This window comes from Scyliorhinus canicula, chromosome 1, assembly GCF_902713615.1.
Source record: "Scyliorhinus canicula chromosome 1, sScyCan1.1, whole genome shotgun sequence".
In the NCBI taxonomy this organism is placed as follows: Eukaryota; Metazoa; Chordata; class Chondrichthyes; order Carcharhiniformes; family Scyliorhinidae; genus Scyliorhinus; species Scyliorhinus canicula.
Genome location: NC_052146.1, coordinates 70736399 through 70751827, shown reverse-complemented (window position 1 = coordinate 70751827; position 15429 = coordinate 70736399). Strand labels below are relative to the sequence as shown.

The window sequence follows — 15429 nt, the reverse complement described above, 5'->3', positions numbered from 1 at the left end:
CGGCTCGCCCCTTCTTCCCCCCCCCCCCCAACACCCTCCGGCTCGCCCCCCCCCCCAACACCCTCCGGCTCGCCCCCTCTCCCCCCACACCCTCCGGTTCGTCCCCTCTCCCCCCACACCTTCCGGCTCGCTCCCTCTCCCCCACACCCTCCTGCTCTCCCCCACAGCGTCCAGCTCGCCCCCTGTCCCCCCACACCCTCCGGCTCGCCCCTCCCCACACCCTCCGGCTCGCCCCCTCTCCCCCACATCCTCCACTAGACCCCTCTCTCCCCCACACCCTCCGGTTCGCCCCCTCTCCCCCCACATCCTCCAACTAGTCCCCTCTCCCCCCCACACCCTCCGGCTCGCCCCCTCTCCCCCCACATCCTCCAACTAGACCCCTCTCCCCCCACACCCTCCGGCTCGCCCCTTCTTCCCCCCCCCCCCCCAACACCCTCCGGCTCGCCCCCCCCCCAACACCCTCCGGCTCGCCCCCTCTCCCCCCACACCCTCCGGTTCGTCCCCTCTCCCCCCACACCTTCCGGCTCGCTCCCTCTCCCCCACACCCTCCTGCTCTCCCCCACAGCGTCCAGCTCGCCCCCTGTCCCCCCACACCCTCCGGCTCGCCCCTCCCCACACCCTCCGGCTCGCCCCCTCTCCCCCCACATCCTCCAACTAGACCCCTCTCTCCCCCACACCCTCCGGTTCGCCCCCTCTCCCCCCACATCCTCCAACTAGTCCCCTCTCCCCCCCACACCCTCCGGCTCGCCCCCTCTCCCCCCCCCCAACACCCTCCGGCTCGCCCCCTCTCCCCCCACACCCTCCGGTTCGCCCCCTCTCCCCCCACACCTTCCGGCTCGCTCCCTCTCCCCCACACCCTCCTGCTCTCCCCCACAGCGTCCAGCTCGCCCCCTGTCCCCCCACACCCTCGGGCTCGCCCCTCCCCACACCCTCCGGCTCGCCCCCTCCCCCCCCTCTCCTCCCCCGTCCCCCAACACCCGCAGGGCCCCCCTCTCTCCCCCAACACCCGCAGGGCCCCCCTCTCTCCCCCAACACCCGCAGGACCCTCCTCTCTCCCCCAACACCCGCAGGTCCACCCTCTCTCCCCCACACCCCCAGGGGGTCTCCCCCACACCCGCTCCCCCCCAACACCCGCCCCCCCACCTCTCCCCCCCAACACCCGCAGGGCCCCCCTCTCTCCCGCAACACCCGCAGGGCCCCCCTCTCTCCCCCACACCCCCAGGGGGGTCTCCCCCACACCCACAGGGGGGTCTCCCCCACACCCACAGGGGGGTCTCCCCCACACCCGCCCCCCTCCTCTCCCCCCCCCCCCAACACCCGCAGGGCCCCCCTCTCTCCCCCAACACCCGCAGGGCCCTCCTCTCTCCCCAACACCCGCAGCTCCACCCTCTCTCCCCCACACCCCCCCCCCTCCTCTCCCCCCCCCCCCCCAACACCCGCAGGGCCCCCCTCTCTCCCCCAACACCCGCAGGGCCCTCCTCTCTCCCCAACACCCGCAGCTCCACCCTCTCTCCCCCACACCCCCAGGGTAGTCTCCCCCACACCCGCCCCCCTCCTCTCCCCCCCCAACCCCCGCCCCCCTCCTCTCCCCCCCCCAACACCCGCCCCCCCCCTCTCCCCCCCCAACACCCGCCCCCCTCCTCTCCCTCCCCAACACCCGCCCCCCTCCTCTCCCCCCCCCCAACACCCGCAGGGCCCCCCTCTCTCCCCCAACACCCGCAGGGCCCCCCTCTCTCCCCCAACACCCGCAGGGCCCCCCTCTCTCCCCCAACACCCGCAGGGGGGTCTCCCCCACACCCACAGGGGGGTCTCCCCCACACCCACAGGGGGGTCTCCCCCACACCCACAGGGGGGTCTCCCCCACACCCGCCCCCCTCCTCCCCCCCCCCCAACACCCCGCCCCCCTCCTCTCCCCCCCCAACACCCGCAGGGCCCCCCTCTCTCCCCCAACACCCGCAGGGCCTTCCTCTCTCCCCCCACACCCGCAGGGCCCTCCTCTCTCCCCCCAACACCCGCAGGTCCACCCTCTCTCCCCCACACCCCCAGGGGGGTCTCCCCCACACCCCCAGGGGGGTCTCCCCCACACCCCAGGGGGGTCTCCCCCACACCACAGGGGGGTCTCCCCCACACCCACCCCCCTCCTCCCCCCCCCCAACACCCGCCCCCCCTCCTCTCCCCCCCCCCCAACACCCGCAGGGCCCCCCCTCTTTCCCCCAACACCCGCAGGGCCTTCCTCTCTCCCCCAACACCCGCAGGGCCTTCCTCTCTCCCCCAACACCCGCAGGGCCCTCCTCTCTCCCCCAACACCCGCAGGTCCACCCTCTCTCCCCCACACCCCCAGGGGGGTCTCTCCCACACCCCCAGGGGGGTCTCCCCCACACCCACAGGGGGGTCTCCCCCACACCCACAGGGGGGGTCTCCCCCACACCCACAGGGGGGGGTCTCCCCCACACCCACAGGGGGGGGTCTCCCCCACACCCACAGGGGGGTCTCCCCCACACCCACAGGGGGGGTCTCCCCCACACCCACAGGGGGGGTCTCCCCCACACCCACAGGGGGGTCTCCCCGACACCCGCCCCCCTCCTCTCCCCCCCAACACCCGCCCCCCTCCTCTCCCCCCAACACCCGCCCCCCCTCTTCTCCCCCCCCAACACCCGCCCCCCCTCTTCTCCCCCCCCAACAACCGCCCCCCCCTCTTCTCCCCCCCCCAACACCCGCCCCCCCTCTTCTCCCCCCCAACACCCGCCCCCCTCTTCTACCCCCCCCAACACCCGCCCCCCCTCTTCTCCCCCCCCCAACACCCGCCCCCCCTCTTCTCCCCCCCCCAACACCCGCCCCCCCTCTTCTCCCCCCCCAACACCCGCCCCCCCTCTTCTCCCCCCCCCCAACACCCGCCCCCCTCTTCTCCCCCCCCCCCACACCCGCCCCCCACCTCGGCAGTGTCAATTTCAGTGGCCGGCTGATTGTTTCAGTGAGAGAGCAGCTTCCCTCTCCGGATCAAAGTGAGCCGGCCGCTGAAATTGACACTGCCCGCTGCTCTCTCCCTCCAATCCAACTTTTAAGTTTTAATGTTTCTGATTGGAGGGAGAGAGCAGCCGGCAGTGTCAATTTCAGCGGCCGGCTCTCTTTGATCCAGAGAGGGAAGCTGCTCTCACTGAAATAATCAGCCGGCCGCTGAAATTGACACAACTGACAGTTGGGGTCCATAAGCCCCCCCGCGGTATATCGCGAACCGCGGTATTGCGGAGCGCGGTATAACGGGGGACTACTGTACTATGAATGCACTGGAATTTGCAAGCCTTGAAGAACATTTATAAAAGAGGAAAAGCAAAATACTGCAGAGTCTGACCCTTGTTCTGCCATTAACACATTCTGCTACCTTACTTTTATTAGCACCATTCTTAGCCTTTAACATTACCATTAACATTCCCTTTGATTTGTGATCTTGACATCTTTGTCAATCTCTCCTAAGCACCCACCTATCCTTCACCCTCTATTCTGCTCCACCTCGCTCTCCAACTACATAATCCAGGAACTTCTTCACCCAAAGGGTTGTGAATCTATGGAATTCCTTGCCCAGTGAAGCAGTTGAGGCTCCTTCATTAAATGTTTTTAAGGTAAAGATAGATAGTTTTTTAAAGAAAAAAGGGATTAAGGGTTATGGTGTTCGGGCCGGAAAGTGGAGCCGAGTCCACAAAAGATCAGCCATGATCTCATTGAATGGCGGAGCAGGCTTGAGGGGCCAGATGGCTTACTCCTGCTCCTAGTTCTTATGTTCTTATCACATTTCTACCCCCATTCAGCTCTGAAGAGACATATAGATTTGAAATATTGACTATGTTTCTCTCTCTACAGATACTGCCAGACCCTGTTGAGTTTTTTCCAGCATTCTCTGTTTTTGTCTCAGATTTCCAGCATCCGCAATATTTTATTTTACTTAGCATTCATTTGTGTTTTGGTTAAAATCGATTACCTTTCGAATATCCTCGAGGCTCTCTCCATTCAGCATATTTGCGACCTTGGGAGCCATCAGCTCCCTGGAACCTAAAGCATTCTTCTGTTCCTGCAATTCTTTCTGCTGCTGTTGGTACTTCAGCATCTCTGGATTCTCAATAATGGTGGTGGATAGTTGCTGCTCTGTTGTAATCGCAAGGCTTTTGCCGTAGGTCTTCTGATGAATCATGTTCTACAAGATAGGGGTAAAACAATGGAAGATTTGTCTCACCTGCTAATAGCGAACACTTTGCATAGTAAAGCTAAGTCAAGAGTCATACATTGCCTTTAAGGGAAATATTAAATGCTCTCATAACCAGATTTGCCTCTGCTACCAGTGAGAATGCTCGCTCTACATGTCATGTGGTAGTGCACTGTTTGCATACATTAAGACATTTCTAGACTTTATGCAATGTTTGGTAACTCTTGCAGCAATAATTTCCAAGTACAAACTAAACTGCAGTTTAATTAACTCTACCTTGGATTGAAATGAATCAAAATCAAACAACTCTTGAAAACCACCAAGCAGGTTTCTCTTTCCAGATTGAACTCAAATACATGATGCAGTGAGGTGAAAGAGCAGCATATCAAGACATTTGCTCTGAACAATAATGAGAGGAACAGATCCCTGTAGGAGCTAAATGAATATGCAGTTAATAAATCTGCTGGTGCAATTTAGGCCATGAGTACAAAGGCAGGAAACCTACATATTGCTGAACTCAGATTTAATTGAAATTAAATAAAACATTTCAATTAAAATATGTCATTGTTCCAGTAGTGTCACCCAATATGCATCTTAACACAAATATTTATGGTAATTGTTATGCCCAAATAAATTGAGAAAGAAAAAGTGAAAGCCACCATAGTTCCCTCGGACCATAGGCTGCTCTCTCCTTTCAGAACTGATTGGTGGTGATTTAACCTGAGGGTCATCACACCTCAGGCGAGAGGTAAGGCTGAGAAGACGGGGCCTCAGCTGGTACGGGAATTGAACCTATGCTGTTGCTCCACATCATAACCAGCCATCTAACCAACTGAGTTAACCAACCCTACAGAAGTGTCTTAGGTAGAAGAGACAGCTAGTTTGGATTGATGCCCAATGTTGTACAGAACAGACAGAGTAGGTATTTTAGTGCTAAAAATGAACGCAAGTGAAATTGATTGGTGATTAAGACACAGATCTCTCATCTGTATAATGTCCATGAAACAGCTTAACTGTGTCCCTATACAGTTTTATTCCCATTTACTTCCTTCATCTCCTTGGAGCACGATTAAGAAAGACATTGAAGCCTGTGGAATCTTCAGGCTGTTGTGAATCGCTCAGAAATACTCGTTGTAGGTGATGGAAAGCTATATTCTTCTGGTCTCTGAGGAAAGACTGCTCCATCAATATGGTGCCCCGCACCCTGGAGGCCCACCACTCAGTATCCAGCACAACCTACTCCCTCCAGATTTTCAGTGCACCACCATCACATGACATTTCATCCAACAATTCAATGGACGTTCGGAGAAATTTTTACCTGTGCATATTTTCAACCCTTTGGAAGGAGGGGCAAATCGGGAGGTTTCATTTAACTACAAGTTGTACACAACCTGGCAAAACGGTGGGATTGGCAGCTCATGTCTTCTTCATTTCAAATTATGAGTGCTTCTCATCACGCAAAATACCTGGGAGATTCAGGTTCTAGGAGACTGATGCCATACCACTCAATGGATGAACAAAATTATTTCTCTGTGGGTTGCCAGATAAATTTACAAGCAACCTGGGGATGTGCATGTCATTGAGAATACAGGGTATATGGATGTACTGTGTTTGCCGCTTCTGAATTTCTAGGTATACTTTAAATGGAATCAGAGAACTAGTAAGCTCAGCATAACTCCGCATTACCTTCTCCTCCTCAGTTAGTGGATCGCCCAGCTCTTCCTGTGAGAAATCCAGAAACGCCACCGTCCCATCCATGGAGCACACTAGCAATCCTAAACCAGTCAAAGTCCTGGTGTAGAGATCATAAAAACAAATGTACATTTAACGGCTTCATAAATTCACAGAATTGTCACAGCACAAGGAGGCGGCCATTTGGTCCATCGCATCTGATTTGGCTCTCCAAATGAGCAATTCATCTATTGTTATTTTCCCACCATGTAGCCCTGCACATTCTTCCTTCTCAAATAACCGTCTAATCCCCCTTTGAATGCCTCAATTGAGCTTGGCTCCACCACACTCTTAAGCAGTGTATTCTAGACCCAACCACTCAATGCATGAAAACGTTTTTCCTTATGTCACTTTTGCTTCTTTTGCCAATTGTTTTAAATTTGTGCCCTCTCATTCGCAATTCTTTCGTGAGTTTCTCCCCATCTACACTAACCAGACCCCTCATAATTTTGAATACCTTTATCAAATCTCTCCTCTCAGTACTCTCTTCTCCAAGGAAAGCAGTCCCAACTTTTCCAATCTATCTTCATAACTGAAGTTTCTCTTCCCTGGAAACATTTCTGTGGATCTTCTTGCATTTTCTCCAATGCCTTCACAACTTTCTTAAAATGGTGCCAAGAATAGACACAATACTCCAGCTGAGGATGAACTATTATCTTATACAAGTTCAACATAACCTGATTGCTTTTATACTTTATGCACAAAATTAATAAGCTTAGAATACTGTGTGCTTTATTAACCACTCAACCTGTCCTGCCACCATCACTTTCTTATGCACTTATACATCCAGTTCCCTCTGCTCCTGGACCCCCTTTTGAATTGTATTCTTTATATTGTCTCTCCATGTTCTTCCTACCAAAATGAATCAGTTCACATTCCTCTTCATTAAACGTCTATGCCACTTGTCTGCCCACTCTACCATCTTATGTCTATTCATTTGAAGTTCTACATTATCCTCCTCACTATTCACACTGCTTTCCAGTTTCGTATCATCTGCAAATTTTGATATCATACTCTGTCATTAGATAAGGGTCAGTATCAATTGGGGGAGGTACTTGGGACAGCAGAGAAGTAGGGAAAAGGGGTAGATGAGGGACAGTATGCATCACATCACAGAGAGTAGCATGATGTTGTAACTGCAGAGCGAGTGCTTCCAGTCTAGGCACTCCTAAGTATCCAAGCTGCTGCCACTGTGCTACTCTATTTTGAGCAACTGGGTCATTCTCTTTGCTCTCTCAACAAGTATTCATCCTTCCTCATTTTTGGGAAAATTATGAAATTATCCTTCCCTCTTTCAGCGAGGAAAGAGCAGCTGCACCCGAGGCACTCCATTTGGACTCTGCTGTGGTTCAGTGAGTAACATTTTCATCTCGGAGTCAAACGATTGTGGGCTCAAGTCACACCCAAGAGACCCGAGCACAAAATCAAGGTTTACACTCAAATGCAGTATTGAAAGATTGTTGCACTGTTGGAGGTATCGCCTTTCAGATGAGACCTTAAACCGAGGCCCTGTCTGCACCCTCAGGTAGACGTAAAAGGTTTCATATTATTTTGGAAGAAGAGCAGGGGAGTTATCTCCAGTGTCGTCGCTAATCAGCATCACAAACTGTTGGATTTGGTTATGATCACATTGATTTTTGTGGGAGCTTGCTGTGCACACATTAGCTGTAAAACTAATTGGGATATTGCAAGTTTGTAAAAGGAGCTATATAAATGCAAATCTTTCTTTTTTGCCACAATAATTACAACGGTGTGGTTGAAAGGAGCTTAGTGCTGTGGCTGGGTTAAAATTGAATTCCATACATGGTCCCTTCTGCAACAAGTTTAGATTGGAAGTCACAGATAATATGCAAACTATCAAATTAAACCACCTACACCAAAACTAGTCTTACCATTGAGAAGACACAGACACAGAATCAGTTTCTAGTTTGTTAGATTGATGCTGGAACATCATGACCACTGCTCTTCACACATCTGTGTTTTACATGAAGCAGAGATTAAATCTATTTTTCCCCCCAAAAACAGTGATCAATTTTGAAATATAACTTTGAAATACTGCAGTACAATTTTGCATCTACATGTTGACTTATTTCAATTCACTTAGCTAAAATCACCACTGCAATGAGCATGCTATGCATTTTGTTCTGTATATTAAATACTATGCAATGGAGCAACATCTGACACAGCCCTTACCAAGAGATGTCCATGATTGACTTGTCAAATAATTCATGAATTACCACTAGTGGGCGCTTCAGGCAGGTCAGCTGTAGAAATAGAAAGCAGCCATTAAATCAAAGACTGCAAAGCCACAAGTTTATGACTGACTACCAGGAGATGCTCTTTTTAATGATTAGACTGTAAAAAATTATGGGGTAGCACACAAATCAAAACCAATCAAGCTGCTGCCCTAGCACAAATGCTGAGCCTAACCACAAATGCTTGAGCCTTTATGAGCTAAAAGCAACCATTCCCATTGTGAGAAGCTTCATGAAAGATTCATCATCAGTTCACAGAATCATAGAATTTGCAGTGCAGAAGGCCATTCGGCTCATCAAGCCTGCACCGGCCCTTGGAAAGAGGACCACACCTCCACCCCATACCCGTAACCCTGCCTAATCTTTTTGAACACTAAGGGCAATTTAGCATGGCCAATCCACCTAACCTGCACATCTTTGGACTGCGAAAGGAAACTGGAGCACCCGGAGGAAACCCACGCAGATACAGGGAGAACGTGCAGACTCCGCACAGATGTGACCCAAGCCTGGAATCGAACCTGGGACCCTGGAGCTGTGAAGCAACAGTGCTAACCACTGTGCTACCGTGCATACTTGGTAGGCTATGGAGATACAGAACAGCAATTGGACTAACTGGACTGCTCTACAGAAACTCAATGGGCTAAATGCCCTCCAGTGCTACATATACTATGATGACTCTACGACTAACAGATGACCATGGATTTCCCACCCTCCAACTGCACCAATTTCATAACTGGCTATTAAGTCACTAGCTCAATGAGAAAAGGTACAGAACATTTCAATGTAAAACAAATGCACTTCATAATTTTTTTTTAAAATTTAGAGTACCCAATTATCTTTTCCAATTTAGGGGCAATTTAGCGTGGCCAATCCACCTAACCTGCGCATCTTTGTGTTGTCGAGGTGAAAAGCACGCAGACATGGGGAGAATGTGCAAACTCCACACGGACAGTGAGCCAGGGCCAGGATTTGAACCCAGGTCCTCAGCGCCGCAGTCCCAGTGCTAACCACTGCGCCATGCCACCCGCACTTCATTGTTCTTGATACGTTGCTCAAGAAATAAGACACCTGGGACTTGGAACTTACCCAAACAGATAGGGACCGGTCCTTACTCCCAACGGCACAACAGCAATAAGGACAGCTTGGCTTATTGGAGCTTCCATTCCGAGGTTTCTTCTTGAAGATTTTGGGATTAAATTTCTGAAGATGGAAATAGAAGAGGAAAACTGTCATTGCCAGATCAACAACAGGCAACTGCACTTTCAAAGTATAAGGAAGCTGCTAATTCCTCAAATCATCTTTGCACATCAGTTGAAAGGACCTCTGATCAGCAACAGATGCACAACCAGCTTTGGGCACAGTTCAGCTGCCAGTACACTTCACTATTGTGGTACCTACATGAAAGGATTACCTTATATTTCATAATTTATGCAACGGCGCCACTGCAAACAAGCAGGGAACCTTAGTCATACAGGAGAATCTGTAGAACTTAATGATTTCCCATCAGTGAGTTATGTTTTATGCTCGACAGTACAACAAACCACAGCTGACCATATGTGTTGGTTTAAATTCTGATATAATTCCAATAACCAAATTGTAGCTTGGATGCTGAGAGGATGTTTCCCTTTATGGGAGAGATTAGAACTAGGGGATATAGCTTAAACGCAAGGGGTCTTCCACTTAAGGTGGAGATAAGGAGAATTTTTTTCTCTGAGGGCTGTTGCGGAATTCTCTTCCCCAGGGAACAGTTCAGGCAAGGTCATTCAATATTTTACCGTTCCAGAAGGTAGACAGAAAAGTAGAGTTGAGGCCACAATCAAATCAACTATAATCTTAACAAATGGTGGAACAGGCTGGAGAAGCCAAATGAACTATTCCTAATTTGTTTGCAATAAATGAAAGTTGGAAAGGCCAAGTTTATTCCTAGATGACCATCTCCCCACTTACAGTTACAGGCAGCCTGTAGCTAACAAGAGTTATTCCTTTCTCTTCGTTGCCTTTGTTAAATTACAGAACAGTCAAATCCCAGTTCATTGTTTTGTGTGTCACCACTGAGCAAGTTCCCAATAACACTGCCTTTAGGACTGCACTTCAAAAGGTATTTATTTGATTGTTAAAGCACTTTTGGGGCATCCTGTCATTGTGGAAGATACAACAAGAGTCCAAGTTTTCCTCTTGTTTTGACACGAGACAGCTTTACCTTATCCTTCCATCCACCAACCACGCATCCCAACAATGCCCAAACCCAAGTCACAATTCTTTACAATTCAGTTATGTGGTAAAATTGGGTACTAATGTGCATCCACATCTTATTGCAAAACACACACCCAAAGGAAGGCGATCCAATTAACAATAAAAACTATTCAGAGGGATCTTCCTTCCTTCATACAAGTATTTAGTTAGGATTTTAACCATTCTGGTGGAGAAAATTATTCAATGCATCATTCTGGAAACAGATTTTCTAGGTACTAACTGTAAAAATTTAAGTAGTTAAATAAGTTATAGATGGAATGATTAAGCAATCATTGAGGCCAGTGATTATGTGGGAGAGCAAAATTAATAACTGGAAAAATATAATTATCAATTTTGCTGCAAAAACAACAGGCAGACAAAGGTGAAGCTCAAATGTAGAATTCTACAGTCTCTACAAACACCAATGACACAGTACTCTACTCCTAAGTCTAACTTCAGCATAGTTTATAAACACTAAATCAAATGCTGGTATCTTCTTGTTGATCTCACTGCTCTTAAATAAAGCTGGCATTCATGAATACAAAGTCAGAGCAGATGTTCCCTGAAATGAAATGGAATGTGGGAAGGACAGTGAGGCATTTTGAAACAAAAGATCTCAGAACAATCCAAATCTGCTCTAAACCTTCTTTATGAGTCAAGGTGAGTTTGTTAAATTAACATCTGATCTGCTCGGCTTATCATAGAATGATATAAAAAAAAAAGACCATTCAACTCCTGCCAAATGTTTGAAAGAATTATTCAATTTACCTGCTCTTTCCTGCGAGTACTTCAAGTATTTATTCAATTCCCTTTTGAGCATTACACCTGTTGTGAAAATATGACTCATGGGGCTGGATTCTCTGAGCCTCCGCGCCAAAATCATGATCGGCGCGGGGCGGAGAATGGACGCTTACGCCGGAATCCGGTACGACGCTGTTCCCACAAGTCTCCGGTACCCGGCGGGGGTAGGGGGCCATTGACAGAGGGCCCACCCACGTTTCTCCAAGGAAAACTAGCCGAATTCTCGACGGCGCGGTTCTAACCACATTTTGCCTGTCGGGAACGGCCGGTGGCGGCTCCAGACTGGTGGGGCGGGGGACCCTTCACCTGGGGGGTGGGGCCTCATGGACGGCAAGCGATCGGGCGGCACCAATCCGTGGGCGCGCAATCACGTGGGGACCTACTTCTTGCATTAGTGTCCGCAGTGAGAGTCTACCATGCTGCGCGCATGCGCGGACTCCCGACCGGAAGTGCAGGACCCCATATCCGCAGCCAGAGCTGCAAGAAGCACTCCGGGGCCCTGCAAGCTCCCTGCAGGTTGGAGAATCACTCTACACTTTCTTAAGGAAAGTTCAGGGTGAAACACCCACGCTGGCGTGGGGGCATGGCCCCATTATTAGAAAATCCCACCCATAGTTTATCTGTTTTAGAATATAACGTATAGTTTTAGGAATATAAATTTTAGGTTGGAGGTTAAATGCAAGATAAATGGACATCTGGTTGAGAAACTGGTCAAACAACTCTGATATAAGCGCAATTCAAACAAGTCTAGTTTATTACACTTAAAAGGTAGCCTGTGTTTATCTTGCAAGTCAGAGTTCATAGTGAAAAAAAATTGAACAATGAATTATCCATCTTCAAGCTTGTAATGGAGCCAGGAGTCTGGAGAAAGGTCATAAAATTTCATTGGAAATATAATTTATTTATATTGGTTATACAGTCAAAGAGTTGTGTTGCTGGTAAAATAATTAGTTCACATTTCTGTTTGAATCATCCGAAAGTATGTCACATTATCATAACTAGAATAATTCAGGGTGGAGCCTTGGTCAGAAGGTTATTTTGTTTCATTTATGTGTGTGTGTTTGCTGACAGAACCAGACAGAATTCAGTTCGATTTGAAAACAGACTATGAAGATTTGCCCCACCTAGCAGCTAACAGAGGGAATTTTCAGTGGTTTACAGGACCTTACAGCGGAAAGCAGTCAGAGTTTGCATGGAAAGTGGTAAAAAGGCAGTTGTATACTTGCTGCCATCCCAAACCAGGAGTCTAGGTCTGTAAAGGAAAACGTGGCAGGCCGCATAGCCAAAAGCTAATGGAACAAACTCCATAGAGTCTTACCTTGGAAGGTATCTAAAGCAAATTCTGGAGGGCAAAAGGTAGAACTACGTTCATAACGTAAGTAACTAAAATGTGCTCTTGCAAATATCTGGTTCATAGTTATTTTCTGGTTTTATTCTGAGCGGAGGTCACCCTGCTCGCTATGAAATTAGTTAACGGGAGAGGAGGAGGGGGTATCTGCAACTCATTAAGTAATGCTTAGGATTTTTGTTCTCCTTTTGGCTGTTTGTTGGGTCATTGGGATGTGGTATGGCTGGGGTGCAGGGTGAGGGGTAGACTGCTGACAGTGACTAATTCTTGTCTTTGTTCTTATCTTATAGGGATTTTGGTGGCCATCTTGGATGGGCCTGGTATTAGCACTTGTTGAGTTGCTGCTGGATTACCCCACATGGTGGGAATGGCTATCTCTGGGTCTGGAAGGTGGGGGGCAGAAGGTCCCTGTCCGGTTGATAACTTGGATGTAAGGGGGTTAAATGGCCCAATAAAAAGGTCACGAGTGTTTGCACACCTGAAAAGTTTGAAGGCTAATGTGGTGTTTTTACCGGAGACTCATTTGCGGATCAAGGGCAAAACAAGGTTACGGAAGGGCTGGGTGGGACAGGTATACCATTCGAGTTTCGATGGTAAGGTTCGGGGCTGCAGTGCTGATCAACAAGAGGGTATCTTTTTCAGCTGCTAAAATATTGGTGGACCCAGGCAGGAGGCATAAGACCATCAGTGCGTCATTGGCGGGCAAGTTGGTGGTCCTGTTGGTGGTCCTAGTTAACATGTATGCACCGAACTGGGATGATTTGGCATTTATCAACAAGGTGCCGGCTTCTATTCTGGATCTGGATTCGCATTAACTAATTCTGAGGGGTGGGGACTTCAATTGCGTTTTGGATCATCGATTGGACAGGTCAAATCCTAAGTCTCTGAGTCCATGAGGGGTAGCGAAGGCGATATTGGTCATTCGGGAATAAATGGGGAGGGGGGGGGAAACAGATTAATGGAGATTTATGCATCCCAGGGATAAGGAGCTTTCTCTTTTTTTCTCACATCCATTGGGTCTACTCCCGGATTTACTTTCTTTGTCGCTCGGGAGTATATCGAGTTGTAGGAATGTGGCGGTTTTGCCTTCCATGCTGGGTCATTATGAGTGAGATAATCTCCTGCAAGGCACAGGAAAATAAATCTGGAAGGGTGGAGAGGCAGAGGTTGGTGGATTCCATCCTCGAAGTATACCGCCAGTACTCGATTGCCTCAACACCAGATTTGTTGGCGAGTAGGAAGAAATTGTAGATGGAATTTCAGTTCCTCTCATCGGGCAAGGCGGTGAGCCGGCTGCGACGCACGAGGGGGACTTGACGAATACGGGGAGAAGGCCATTTGTTTTTTGGCACACCACCCGAGGTAGAAGGCTGCCTCCCGGAAGATGATTCAGTTAGTGGGTTGGTTTCCGCCCCAAGGAAGGCTAATGTCGTGTTGGAGGCCTTTTATCGAGAGATGTACAAGTCAGAGCCTCCAGAAGAGAGATTGACAATGATGCAATTTTTGGATGGGTTGTCCTTCCCGGTTGGTGGAACAGGGGAGAAGGGAGGAAGTGGAGTTGATGATGGAACTGGAAGAGGTTATGAAGTGTATTGGATTAATGCAGTTGGGTAAAGCTCCAGGCCTGGATGGGCTCCCTCTCAAATTCTATAAAACGTTTGCAGGTCAGTTGATCCCACTGTTGAAATGAAATGAAAATGAAATGAAAATCGCTTATTGTCACAAGTAGGCTTCAAATGAAGTTACTGCGAAAAGCCCCTAGTCACCACATTCCTGCGCTTGTTCAGGGAGGCTAATATGGGAATTGAACCATGCTGCTGGCCTGCCTTGGTCTGCTTTCAAAGCTAGCGATTTAGCCCTGTGCTAAGCAGCCCCCTGCTGGATATGTTCAATGATTCCTTATCCCAAGGGGTGTTGCCGACACCTTGGCGCAGGCATCGATTTCCCTGATCCTGAAGAAGGATAAAGATCCCACAGAGTGTTGGTCATACAGACCCATTTCATTGTTGAACGCTGACGCCAAGCAGTTGGCGAAGGTGTTGGCACTGCATTTGGAGCCCTGTATTCCAGGAGTGATTTTGGAGGAGCAGACTGGTTTTCTCAAGGGACAGCAGTTACCGGCCAACATATAGCGTTTGTTGAATGTCGGTCTGCCCCCCTCCCCAGAGATGATTATTTCAATGGATGCTGAAAAGTGCTCGACTTCTGTTTGACTTGGCAATCGAGCCTCTGGCCATTGCGTTGAGGTCATCCATTGGGAGGAGGGGGATAGAACAGGGACGGGAGTGAGCATTGGGTATCTTTATATGTGGATGATCTGCTTCTGTATAACACAGACCCACTCTCCAATATAGAAGAGATAATGAAGCTACTTAGGAATTTTGGCTCCTTCTCAGCGTTTAAGCTGAACTTGGACAAAGATGAATACTTTCCTCTGATGCCCCCAGGGATGAGAGCTGATCTGGGGGGGAGTTGCCGTCTTGTCTGGCCAGAACTAGCTTCCATTATCTGGGAACCCAGGTGGCCCATGATTGGGCCTCGTTTCACAAACTTAACTTTGCTGGTCTAGTAAATGGGGTTAAGGCAGACATGAAAAAGTGGGGTGCCCTCCCTCTGACCTTGGCGGGCAGGGTGCTGGCAGTTGGAAATGAACATCCTGTCATGGTTTTTGTTTCAGTGTCTCCCAGTCTTTCTGCTGTAGGGTCAACAGAATGGAATCCTCCTTTATTTGATGGGCAAGACCCCATGGATTCAGAGGACAATTCTACGGAGGGACAGTTGAGGAACTTCTCGCTACCTTTTCTTAAAAAAAGAATTTTTGCTCCAAATGTTTACATTTTTACAATTTAAAGAGAACACAAAACAGT

General features: G+C 49.5%; 1 protein-coding gene across 2 annotated transcripts in view; it reads right to left on the bottom strand.

Annotated features, from left to right (window-relative positions):
* The window catches only part of LOC119963680 (protein HIRA), a 140061-nt gene that overhangs the window by 86437 nt on the left and 38195 nt on the right, over positions 1–15429 (bottom strand). For both annotated transcript variants that reach the window (XM_038792998.1, XM_038793005.1), the window contains exons 9-12: positions 9268–9381; positions 8120–8190; positions 5882–5987; positions 3974–4186 (exon numbers count right to left, since the gene is read on the bottom strand). In XM_038792998.1, coding sequence (XP_038648926.1) covers positions 3974–4186; positions 5882–5987; positions 8120–8190; positions 9268–9381 — 504 coding nt within the window. The remainder of the gene's footprint in view (positions 1–3973; positions 4187–5881; positions 5988–8119; positions 8191–9267; positions 9382–15429) is intronic.